Source organism: Marmota monax, unplaced genomic scaffold (assembly GCF_021218885.2).
Source record: "Marmota monax isolate L192 unplaced genomic scaffold, Marmota_monax_Labrador192_F-V1.1 WCK01_AAM20220418_F8-fsc00111, whole genome shotgun sequence".
In the NCBI taxonomy this organism is placed as follows: Eukaryota; Metazoa; Chordata; class Mammalia; order Rodentia; family Sciuridae; genus Marmota; species Marmota monax.
Window position 1 is genome coordinate 4,201,089 of NW_026695067.1, and position 12,875 is coordinate 4,213,963.

A 12,875-nucleotide genomic window follows, 5' to 3' on the forward strand; every position below is an offset into this window, starting at 1 on the left:
ATATAAACCTGGTGAGGTGGCACATGCCTGTCTCTGTGGCTCGGGAGGCTAATGCAGGAGGATCCCGAGATCAAAGCCAGCCTCAGCAACTTAGTGAGGCCCTAGCAACTCAATAAGAACCTGTCTGAAAATAAAACATAAAAAGGGCTGGGGATGTGGCTCAGGGGTTTAAGTGCCCCTGGGTTCAATCCCTGGTGCAAAAAAAAAAAAAAAAAAGGAAAAGAAAAGAATGGTCCTTCCTTGAATTTATCAAAAGACTCAGCTTTAGGGTTACAAGAAGACTAAGAGGAAGGGTGAGCTGCATTTTTTTTTTTTTTTTTGGCCAGGAGTATAAAGAAGTGGGAAGAGGAGAAAAGTGACATGTGTGGCCCTGCTAGCTTTCCTCTATTGTCTTTCCTGGGTTTGGTGTGCTGGGGTCATCTACCAAGGTAGTCAGAGTGTTGTGACTTTTTCAGACCAGGGTGGAAATTATTCCAAGGAGACCCAACCACAGACTGACCTGTGACCCTTGACCTGTATCACCTGGCTCTAAAAGATTACCTGAGGGGCTGGGATTGTGGCTCAGCGGTAGAGCACTTGCCTAGCTCGTACAAGGCCCTGGGTTTGATCCTCAGCACCACATAAAAATAAATAAATAAAATAAAGATATTATGTCCAACTAAAGAATAAATATTAAAAAAAAAGATTACCTGAGCAATCAAACTCCTCTCAAGAAGCTAAATTAAGAGATCTGAAGGAAAGTTCTGGTTGGTGGTAGATGTTTGAGATAAGAGAAATTGACAATCTGAACTGGTCAGGCTAGGAGGTCTAGAAAAGTCCCCTAATTTCCTCTGAGATACAGAAGTGAGATTCTTAGCCCAGCTCCTTTTCTACTATTTTATCTTTGCCAAAAGAATCCCTCCCTAGTACACTGCCCTTGAAAGTTTGCCAGATCCTCACTGGATTTTGTCCAAAGACTTAACCCATTTTGTCCCATCATCCCAGATATAGGACACCTATTAAAAAACTTAAATTTTCCAGGTATGATGGTACACTTCTGTAACTCCAGAGATTTGGGAGGCTGAGGCAGGAGGATTGCAAGTTCAAGGCCAGCTTGGGCAACTTAGTGAGACTCTGTCTCAAAATAAAACTTAAACAAGGCTGGGGATGCAGCTAAGCGTTAGAGTGCCCATGGGTTCAATCCTTCCAAAACAAATAAACAAACAAACAAATGGGGAAAAAAGAAATTGAGCAACATATATACCACTTAGAGGCTAGGGATGTGGCTCAAGCGGTAACACTCTCGCCTGGCATGCGTGGGGCGCTGGGTTCGATCCTCATCACCACATAAAAATAAAATAATGATGTTGTGTCCACCGAAAACTAAAAAATAAATATTAAAAAAAATATACCACTTAGGGTCAATTTGAAACAAATATTATGTTATTAGAATTCTATTATTTTGAGAAAACAGGTGGATGATTAGAACGTTTGGAAAAAAATATTCTTTATATGTATCACATACAATTATATATATTTGAAACAATATCAAAAGGGTATATAAACTCTAGATTATGATTTCCAACCTATTTTAGTGTACCTGTGTTAATTTCATTGAAATATTCTCAGAATTAAAAACCTGGGACTTGTGGCTGGGGATATAGCTCAGTTGGTAGAGAGCTTGCTTTGCATGTGCAAGGCCCTGGGTTCAATCCCCAGTACCACCAAAAAAAAAAAAAAAAAAAAGAGAGAGAGAGAGAGAGAGAAAGAAAGAAAGGAAGAAAAGAAAACCTTGGGACTTAATGGGTTAAATGAGATTGGCAAAACAGGGGTCAATGTTGGTACCCCATCTTCAGATTCAGAGGTGGCTGAAGAGGGGGGTCTGAGTCCGGTGACAGGGAGGGTCTTGCCCAGTGTCATCCACACCTGAACTTATGTTTCCTAGTCCTCTGGCTGAGTGCCAGAGGCATGCCACCTGGTCAGCTGATCCTGTTTCATTTCCAAGCTGTGTTGTTCTATGCAGACTGTCCTGGCTTGGGGGCAGGCAGTGAGACACAAGCAGGAAAACTCTGGATGTGGAATAGAGCAGAGTACAGTCCTGAATCCCTCCCCCACCAATTCCAGCTTGTGCCCTTTGAACCTGGAGTCCTTTATCTCCAGAGTGGGTATAGCAGTGCCCATCTCCTGGGTGGATTGAGAATAGCCTGAGATGGTGGAAGGGGCAGGACAGAACTGGCCCAGTCTGCTTGCAGCCTGCTATGGGGACAGCAGTGGTAAGCAAGGGAGCAAAGTCTCTGTGTCCAGTTCCTCCTACCTTGGCTCTAGTCAGAGGGGAGCCCTAGGGCAGCCAGTTAAAGATTGGCCAGATGTGCGTGAGAAGCCCAGGCCAACCCAGTTCACCAGGAGCCAGATGAGGTAGTGATCATTGAATGACCACTGGGCCATCTCAGGCCTGTCCTAAAACTCCCCAGGGACCTGGGTCTTGGATTGATAAAGTATGGTAATGTTGTTGCTTGTTGAGGGGTCCTTATATGTGCCACCAGGATGCACCAGGGACCCTTCCACCAGTCTAGGGGCTCTGAAGGAGGGAGCCATGTCTGCTTAGACTGGAGCTCCCTGGGCCAGGCCATGTCTCCTCCCTCAGACAAGCAGTCCATTTCTCTTGGGATTCCCAGGGCTGGGTTGCATCTCCCTACTCAGACGGCAGTCTCTGAGCAGAAAAATTTCCTCCTGGTACTGTAGCCCCCAGGCAGGGGTGTGATGATGTCAACAGGGCAATCTGGACAGGTATCAGCATGGTCAAAGCCCTGTAAACCCACTCCTATGTCAACAGCACCTAAGACCTGCACTGTTTGAACTGCCTTCTTACTAAATTTTCAATCTGAGCTATTAATGGCTCCTTTTTTTCTACAGAACGCATCTCTAATACAGTAAGAAAGTAGGCTTCACTTGATAGAGATCCTCTCTGCTGCCCAAGGGGCAGAAAGCTGGGGGTCATGATGGATGGGTGGGCACAGCTATTCTTTCAGTATCCTTTCTACTTATTTCTTGGACTCTTCCAGAAGATTCCACCATCATTTCCTTCCTCTATTTCCCACACTTGAATCCTAGAGTATCCTGGAATCCCTCTGTAGTCATTTGACTCCTTCAAACGCAAAGCTGTGTCCTCAGAAAGTAAGGGGCATTAAGGGGACTGAGGATCAGATCAAGTGTGTGTGGTGGGAAGGGGTTCAACTTGCCCCATCTGCAAGCTCTGCCTTCCTGTCTCTGTTTTTCAGAGGGAAAGACCTTGATCACATAGAACACTACAGCCTTTGCATCTTGAAAAGGAAAAAGCAAACTCATTATGCACTTCAATTCTTGGGCTCTTAGGAGAGCAACTAATCCAACTCTCTGCTTTTACTTTGCAGGTGAAATTAGGGAGCTAGAGGGGAGGCAGGGGCTCTGTCTGGCACTGTGGACATGAGCATGGGACACCATCAGGGACAGTGAGGAGAAGAGGGGAGGCCTGAGCCTTTTTAAATATGTTTTGGCAACATTTTGTTGTATTACTTGCTTTTAAAAATATTTTTAGGAGTTTTAGATTATAGAAAAATGAGTAGAAAGTACAGAGATTTTTCAGATACCTGCTCCTCTGCTCCCTGTTTCCCTGATATTTTATGATTATTTGCAATTTGTGGATACATTGTTATTAACTAAAGTCCATAGTCACTCTTAGTGTTGAATGTTCTATGGGTTCTGACACATGTGATAATCTGTGTCTCAGGTTAAACAGCCTCTGCTCTAAACATCCTCTGTGCTCCTCCTAGTCATTCATCTCTTATCCCAAACTCCTGGAAACCACTGGTATTTTTACTGCTTCCATAGTTTTGCCTTTTCTAGAGTGTCACAGAGTTGGAACCAGACAGCATGGATCCTCTTCAGTTTGGGTTCTTTGACTTAGCAATATACATCAAAAGTTCTTCCATGTCATTCTGTGGCTTTGACAGCTCATCTCTTTTTATCAAACATACTATTTTACTGTGTTACTTGCCTTTTTGAGGAGAATGTACTGGGGATCGAACTCAGGGGCACTTGACACTGAGCCACATCCCCAGCCCTATTTTGCATATTATTTAGAGACAGGGTCTCACTGAATTGCTTAGCGCCTTGCTTAGCTGAGGCTGGCTTTGAACTTGTGATCCTCCTGTCTCTGTCTCCCAAATCCCGGGATTACATGTGCCACCATGCCTAGCACTGATACTTCCCTTTTTAAAACAGACTGTGGTAAAATATATGTGCAATTTACCATTTTAGGCTTACAATTAGGTGGTGTTAATTAAGTACATCCACGAAGTTGTGCAACCATCACCACCATCTACTTCCAGAACTTTTCGTTATCCCAAACAGAAACTCTTGCGCTCCTTAAACAATATCCCCATTCTTTCCTCCTCTTATCTCCAGTTAACCTCTCCTGTCCTCTCTCTAGGAGTTTAACTATTCCATTTCCTTCATATAAGTGAAATCAGGCAATATTTTCCCTTTTGTGTCTGGCTTTCTTCCAGTGTGGTTGAGATTTATCCATGTTGTGCCTGTACTAGAACTTCATTCCTTCCAGTGGTTAAATAGTGTTTCCATGTGTGTGTTTACCATGTTTTGTTTACCCATTCATGTGTTGTTGGACAGCAGGCTGTTTTCACCCTTTGGCTACTGCAAATAATGCTGCTATGAATATTCATGTACAAGGTTTTGCTTAAACATCTGTTTTCGCCAGCCACAGTGGCACACATCTGTAATACCGGCAGCTTAGGAGGCTGAGGCAGGAGGATGGTGAGTTCAAAGCCAGTCTCTCAGCATCTTAGTGAGGCCCTAAGCAACTCAGCAACCCTATCTCTACATAAAATATAAGAAAGGGCTAGGGATGTGGTTCAGTGCTCAGTGGTAAAGTGCCCTTGGGTTCAATCCCTGGTACCAAAACAACAACAACAACAATACCTTTTTTCAATTCTTTAGGATATATGCTTAGCAGTTGAATTGTTGAATCATATGATTTTTCTATGTTTAACTTTTTCTTCACAGTGGCTGCACCATTTTATATTCCCACTAGCAATGCACCAGGGTTACACTTTCTCCACATACTTGCCAACATTTCTTATTTTCCATTTTTAAAAATTGTAACTATCCTGGGGGACATGAAGTGGTGTCTCACTGTGGTTTTGACTTGCATTTCCAAAGTGACTAATGATGTCAGACATCTTTTCTTGTGTGTATCGGATGTTTGTATATCTTTTTTAGAGAACTGACTTTTCAAGTCTTTTGTCCATTTTTGAATTGGATTTTTTTGTTTCTTTGTGGTTGAGTTGTAGGTGTTCTTTATATATTCTGGGCATTAATTCCTTATCAATATATTTTGTTTTGTTTTGTTTTATTTTGGTACTGGGGATTGAATCCACTGTGCTGTACAACTGAGTCACATCCTCAGCAACCCCCTACCCCTCTTTTTTTTTTTTTTGAGATAGGTTCTCAGTAAGTTGCTGAGGCTGGCCTTGAACTCATGATCCTCCTACCTTGGCCTCCCAACTTTCTAGGATTACAGGTGTGTGCCACTGTGTCCAGTTTAATATGTTTTGCAAACATTTTCTTCCATTCTGTGAATTGTCTTTTCAATCTCTTGATAGTGTCCTTTGATGAGACCTGGGCTTTTTTGCAGGTAAACCAAGCACTTCTGGGAGCTTATTCTCCTTGGGTTGTAGATGGATAAATTAAGGCCTCGTAAGAAGTCACATGTTTTACCTCTTGAGAGTGGGATATGAGGAATCCCAGTTCAGGGCTGAATCTCTTCCTTCCTTTTCCCTTCAAGTGTTCAAAGACTTGTGTCACACAAAAATGGAAGGAAGAATGTCCATCAATGACTGAGGAAATAGACCCAGGCCTGGTGTCAGGACTCAGAAAATGGGACTTGTTGATATATGTTTGACATGGGTAGTACTTGTATGAATTATGTTAAGTCAAAGAAACCAGTCACAGACCACATATTGTATCATTCCATTTATCTGAAGTGTCCAGAGTAGACAAATCTACAGAGACAGAAAGTAGACTAGTGATTTCCCGTGGCTAGTGGGGCAGGAGAGGCATGATGGAGGAGCAGTCACTAAATGCTAAGGAGTATGAGGCTTTTTGTGGGTAATACAATGTTCTAAAATCAGTGGTGGTGATGGTTGTGCAATTCTATAAAGACATGGAAGGAGGTGAATTATATAGTATAAGAATTATATCTTAGTAAAGCTGTTTTTCTTTTTTTCTTAAAAAGAAAAGAAACAAGGGCTAAGGACCCATGAGCACCCCCTCCCCCACCTTGGCATGATGGTGCTTTCTTCACTTGGAGAAGCGTAACCGTGCCTGGATTTGATCACAGCGGGCATGCTTCATGGTTAGCCCGTAGATGGGGGTCAGGTCCACCTTCACGCCTGGTGGCACACTGAACTCCAGCTGCTGCAGTAGGAAGGCCAGGAAGAGGAAGATCTCCCACTTGGCTGGAATCTCCCCAATGCACCTGCGCTTGCCCAGGCCAAAGAGCATCATCTTCTCACTCACGGTCTTGTTGATGGCCCTGTTGTTGGCAGTGAGGAATCGCTCAGGCTGGAACTCAAAGGGATCCTCCCACAGCTCCCTGCAAGAGTGACAGAGGAGATGGGATTTCTGGGCTAGAGAGGCCCTGGGAGAAAAGTCTTAGGGGAGACTTTTTTGTTTTGGTTCTGAGGATTGAATCCAGGAGTGCTCAAACACTGAGCCGCATCCCCAACCCTTTTTCATATTTTATTTAGAGACAAGGTCTCACTAAGTTGCTTAGGGCCTCACTAAGTTGCTGAGGCTGGCTTTGAACTTGTGATCATCCTGCCTCAGCCTCCTGAATTTCTGGGATTACAGGTGTGTGCCACTGCATCTGGCTTGGGGGAGACTTTTGAATAGACTTCTGTTGAGAACACAAATGTTAGAATAGTTTGAAAGCAATGAAAACTTAGTGAGAAAGTGATCAAACTGAACTTTGATGTTTATTTCTTTTTACAAAATTCTCTGAAATGAGCAGCCTTAAAGATAGTGCTTTTTAACAATAATCTGTTGTTTTTAAAAAATATGCTTTCTCTAAAAGAAATTAAAAGAAGAAAAATGGGTCCATCTCCATCCTACTATAGATATGCCATTAGCAAGAAGAATCAACAGTATGTCCTGTTTTATGCTTATTATTTTGGAGTAATTATTGATAGCACAAATATCAATAGCACCTTTGTATTCAAGAGCATATCACCAGATGTTAAATTCTTTGGTCCCCTTCCCAGTAGACTAAAGTGATGTCTGGGGCATTCCCATTAGAATCCCCTGAGGCACCTTCTCCTATCTACCAAAGTAGGTCCTGGAGGATAGGGCATAATCTGCAACAAGCTTCTGGGTCCATTTGTATGTGCACTGAAGTTTGGAAAACAGGGATCTATGTTTTGTCACATAAAATAGGCTATAAAGCAGCTGAGTGCCCCTGTGCATGCCTATAATCCCAGGGACTGGGAAGGCTGAGGCAGGAGGGTTGTAAGTTCCAGACTAGACTCAGCAACTTAGTGAGACTGTATCAAAAAGGAGGAGGCAGCGCTACAGATGTAGCTCAATGGTAGCATGACCCTTTGTTTAATCCCCAGTACTACAACACTAAAGAAAGAAAGAATAATTATATATATAGCTATATAGCAATTGAGGCTCCTTATTTAACCAGGAAAAACAGCCTTCCTGATTGCTGAACTTGTACACGTTTTTCCATAAGGGATGTGTACTTACGGGTCGTGGTTGACCTGCCACTGGTTTATAAAGACACAGCGATCCTTGGGAATGTGGAAGCCATTTAGTGCTGTGTCCCTCGTTGTGCTGAGGAGGGAAGAAGGATCTGTTAGGCTCAGGGTTTGGAAAGATGTCTTGCTCTTTCATCCACCCCACCCCAATCTGCTCACTGCAGTCTTCATACTCCATTCTGGGAGGGAGTGTGAGAGTCAGGGACAAGGGGAAATATCCTTCCATTTCCTTGGCTTCTGTTCTCCAACTTCAACACATGTTCACTGAACTATGGAGCCAAGAAGCAGGTGGTCTGGGCCAGCTCTGGGGTATTTCAAGCCTCTTACTCCATGAATAACTAGATCAACATGTGGGCAGAAGTAAATGTTCACTAACTCTTAGGGTCAAGGACTGTAAGTCCTAGAAGACATCAGAGGATACAGCTGTGCCAGGATGTGTCAAAACAGGTTCTGGGAAAGGGGAAGCCCAGGTCAGGATTGACCTTGGGCAAAGATAGGATTCTGGGAGTCTGAGAAATGTGTAGAAATCCTTCCAGGCAGAAGCATAAGAAAAAGCCCAGCATAAGCAAAATTGGAAGCTGGCTGGATCATGTTTGTGAGGGTCGGTGAAGATGACCAGGCTGGAGGAGTGGGCACTTGCAGGAAGGATATATGAGTGGAGGTGAGTGATAGCTGAGGTCAAAAAAGGTGATTTTCTTTTGCGAGCTGCATGGTTGGATCAAGATTAGACTGGGTGAAGACAGACTGGAGGCTGGGGTCCTGGCCAGGAAGAAGAGCCAGGCCACAGCCAGAGCCAGGGAATGAGAAGCTGGGAGGAGGGAACATGGCAGCGACTTGGGGAGGGCAGAGTAGGCAGCTTTACCAATGAGGGATGGTGAAGGGTATAAAGGAAGTGTGTCGGAAGAGCTCCAGGATGAAGGCCTCCATGTAGGGCAATTGGGGTCTGTCAGAGAGCCTGGGCTGCCGCTCCGTGCCAATCACGGTATCTGCAGAACATACAGGATGGACAGAGCTTAGGGGCTGCTCTGACTGCTCTTTGCATCGGTGTCCTCCATTATACTACGTGTCCCTCCATGTGGGGGCTATGTCTATTCAAATGTCTGAGATCTCACAAATCCCCTTCCCCCAATGTCTTCCAGGCACTAGTGGGCCTCACTATATGCCCAGGATTGCATATAGTAGGCACAAAACAGTTATTTGTAAATTGAACAAATGACATGGGATCCCAAGGTTTCTCCCAGTTAGAGGATTGGGGGACACAATGTACCTAACTCCTTCTGGATCTTCTTCTGTATCTCAGGCTTTGTCACAAGGTACATAAGGCTCCAGGAGATGGCTGTTGTCACAGTGTCAAATCCTGGGAAGCACAGAGTGAGGTGAGAAGGAGGAAGGAAGACAAGAACAAGGAGACCACCGTGGACCAAGCATCCACCATGAAGGCAGCAAGCTTTGTTTTCTCTGGCCACAGCTCATGAGTTTCCTGAGGGCAGGGGCTGAGTCTCTTCAAATAAATTTGAGACACAGACTTCATAATTAGCTGCTAGAATTACAGGGGCTTATATTTACAGGTCAGAGAATTTTTATTGTTCAGATGGAGAAGCAGAGGCCCAGAAGAGGAGAGGGACCTGATTGAGTTTCCACTGGGAGTTGGCGTCACAGATTAAGCTCAAACCCTGATCTTAGCCAGGTCTCTGTATCCTGTAACAGTGGAAATGTGTTTGGCAGGTTAGTGGCTGGGCAAGAGTATGGGTGGACAGAGGGCTCTGATGGATGGAGGGGCAGGGGTCTTACCGGCTCCAAAGATGTCATTGACAAGGTTGACAATTTTCTCCTGGGGGATGAGACCACCATTGGCTCTAGAGGCCTTCTCGCTGTGCTTGAACAGGGCGCCTACAATGTCCTGGACACTGTTCTGAGGGGGCACAAGATTAAAGGCACCCTTGACATTTCCAGGGCCAAACGCTGGGCCTTCCCTGCCACACACACCAAGAGGTGTCCTAGGGGTTTGGCAGTCCCCCTGGCCTCCAAGCAGTGGGCTGGGGCTCAGGGCAGGAGCTGGTAGCAGCCCTGATTTGGCTTAAAATGTCATTTCATGCCACTTTGAACCTTTCTTCCAATCACCCCATCTGGTTACTAGATCCTAGGGATCCAGTTTCAAAGGAGGAAGAGGTTGGTGTGAACACAAGGAAGAAAAAATGACATGAAACTGAGGATTAGCCTCTGTTGGTTTCAGGTTCCTACAGACCAAAAGCCTTCTCATGCATAATAATGGCCCCCCACATTACACAGTTCTGCCAGGACCCCATTCAAAGGCCTTTTCTGTCTGGGGCTTTGAGCAGCTGAAGGGAAGATTTAAAAGATGAGGAAAGTGAGGCCCAGAAAGGAGGAGGAGATGGCTCTATATCACTCAGCTTCTCCAGGGAGTCCCAGAACCTTCCTTGTCCTTAGCGGCACATTAACTGAACAGACATCTTGGAGCAGGGTAGGAGGGGCCACACCCTGGTCCTGCAGGTGCCTCGTCACCACCTGCATCCCATACTCACCTTGTCAAAGTCCTGATAGTGCTCCTGGACTGTTTTCTGCAGGAACTGCAGGAACCTCTTATTGTAGTTCTTGAACCTTTCCAGGGCAGGGTTGGGCAGGTAGCGAAGAATGGGTAAAAAGTCCACAGGATTCCTAGAGGAGGCAGTCTCCACAAATTCATGGGTGTTCTTCACAATATGGAGCATCTCCTCACTGCTCTGAGGGAAGTGCTTCCCAAAGCACATGGCACCAATGACTTTGGCCACTGACAAAACCACCTCGTTGTAGGGGTCAAAGTGCCCAGAGTCTGCCATCAGCTTCTGGAACCTGCCAATTAGGCACTCAGCCTCCTTGCTCACGTGCTCCTCCAAGTAGCAGGAGGACACAGAAGTGGGGTCTGAGGCTATGGAGAAACTCTTCAGGGCATCCTGGGCCAGGCGTTTGCGGACAGCCCACACTGGTCCAGAGTCTGTATTGAAGATCATGCTCTGGCCATCAGTAACAAGGGTGAAGGTGTAGAAGTCTGGCCGGCCCTTGAAGTCATCACCCTGCTTCACTAGGGCCTGCCGGATGGTGTCCAGGCCACTCAGCACCACCACAGGCATGGTCCCAATGCGGATCTGCAGCACGTCCCCATACTTCTGGCTGAGCTTTGTCAGTGCCAGGTGAGGGTTCTTCCCCAGGGTCAGCATGTGCCCTATCAGGGGCCAGCCCCAGGGCCCTGGTGGACTCTTTAGGCCTTTGGGGACCCGAGGCCTTGAGGCTCTTACCACCCAGAATACCAGGCAGAAGATGGCAGCAGCCAGGAGCAGCTCTGTGGCTGAGACGGAAAGAGATTGGGATAACACCATCTCTGCTGACTGCTGGGAAAAAGGAAGGAGAGCTAGGCTGAGGAGGGAGGTGAAGTCATTCATTCAGTCATTCATCCTTCAATAAGCACTAATACATGTTTTATGCTTGGGTCTCAGCTGGACACCAGAAAGACTAAGATACATCTATCATAGGTCCTATTCCCCGGGGGCTCACTCTTCACACATCACGGAATCTGAGGGCTGTAAAGGCAGGGCAGGATTTCCAACTGAGCATCTGAATTCCCAGGCTTGGCTCTCTCTACCCCATTCCCCTAGTTTCCAATTCTGAGGCTAAGAATTGTGGAGGAAAGTGACCACTCTAAAACAGGAAAGCCAAGGACAGCCCCCTGGCAGGCCCTGGCACAGGGTGTATGTTGGACATTGTGCCAAAGGGTTCCAGTCAGTGCAGGCTTCCTGCTGATACCCTCTGCATGCCAGGGAACATGGAGCCCCAGCAACACTGAGGATGCCAAGGCCCCAGGATTGATGGCCCTACCCCGATGGCATTCTTTGTATCAAGAAGGATGCCTCTTCCAAGGCTGAGTACCTATTCCCTCATGGTCTTGGAGGCTGAGGTGGGCTACAGCTAGGGCCAGGACTACCCTTGTGCCAGGAGTAGACTTCTTCCCCTTCTCTCTACTCCAAGTGAGGACCCTTGGAGACGGCCTAGTTGAAAGTCCTCATTTAAAAATAGAGAAGAGGTCCAGAACTGAGCAGAAAGGACTAGAACTCAGGCTCCTATACCTACCCAGGGTACCCCATCTCTCCATTTCTACTAGTTCCCAGAATAGATAGTATGGGTACAGAAAGGTACCTGTAAAGGCAGGTGCTTGGGATCAGCAGAGTTGTGTTTCTAGCACCAGATGAGAGGGCCTTTTATAAATATCACCTTCTATCAGATTGGTCCGGCTGCTGTCCTGGTCATCTGATATCCAAGTTGAATCACTAAACAAAGTTGGAAGATCAACCCTTGGCTTTGGGTCATGATCCCTCAGCTCCACCTACTACTCAGGGTCAAGGATAGTGTTTTGGCAATAGGCCTGAAGGGTTTCTGAGTCCCTGAGGATAAATGACTAGCTCTTCTCCAGGTACAGGGTAGGAGGCTCATTTATTTCATGCACAAGGAGGGTGGTGGAGAAAATTAGGTCTGTGGGTAGTCAAGACTCTTTCCCATGGTGCCCATGAGGTAGGGCCCTGTTGGACACACAGTTCAGGCCAAGCAGGGGCCCATTAAGTTCACTGTTTCTCTCAGAAGAATGCTCCATAGTCCCTTCTAACAACTGTGAAATCAGACAAGGGATGGGTATGTTCCAGTTGTCCCCAAATCTCAGTTCATTTCTCTAATCCAAAAATAAGAAAGGATAAAAATTCTGCATTCTAAAGAAAGCCTCCCTCACCCTCCTCCCTTCTGTGTAAGAATTGGGAAGAGATTAAAGAACTAATGAAAAAAAAAATCTATGCTTTAGGCTATTCCTTATGGCAACTGGCTTGGACTCTTCAAAATTGTTAACGTCAGCTGGGCATGGTGGGGCATGCCCGTAATCCCAGTGACTTGGGAGGCTGAGGCAGGAGGATCTCAAGTTTTAGGCCAGCCTGGGAAACTTAGCAAGACTCTGCCTCACAATAATAAAACAAACAAAAGAAAAAAATTTTAAAGGGCTTGGGAAGTGTAGTTAAGTAGTGGATTACCACTGTGTTCAGTCCACAA

The 12,875-nt window shown here is 45.8% G+C and overlaps 1 protein-coding gene across 2 annotated transcripts; it reads right to left on the reverse strand.

The window, feature by feature from the left end:
• Positions 1 to 5,993: 5,993 nt before the first annotated feature.
• Positions 5,994 to 12,125, reverse strand: LOC124081692 (cytochrome P450 1A2). 2 transcript variants are annotated; one of them, XM_046427973.2, is made up of 7 exons: positions 11,982 to 12,125; positions 10,337 to 11,176; positions 9,585 to 9,705; positions 9,061 to 9,150; positions 8,656 to 8,779; positions 7,783 to 7,869; positions 5,994 to 6,628 (listed from the first exon to the last, which is right to left on the reverse strand). In XM_046427973.2, exons 2-7 carry the CDS (start codon positions 11,165 to 11,167, stop codon positions 6,334 to 6,336), a joined length of 1,548 nt encoding a protein of 515 aa, XP_046283929.1. In that variant the 5' UTR covers positions 11,168 to 11,176; positions 11,982 to 12,125; the 3' UTR covers positions 5,994 to 6,333. The 2 variants fall into 2 exon arrangements, with proteins under 2 accessions (XP_046283929.1, XP_046283928.1); XM_046427972.2 differs by having other exon boundaries at positions 10,337 to 11,179; positions 11,982 to 12,123.
• Positions 12,126 to 12,875: the final 750 nt, after the last annotated feature.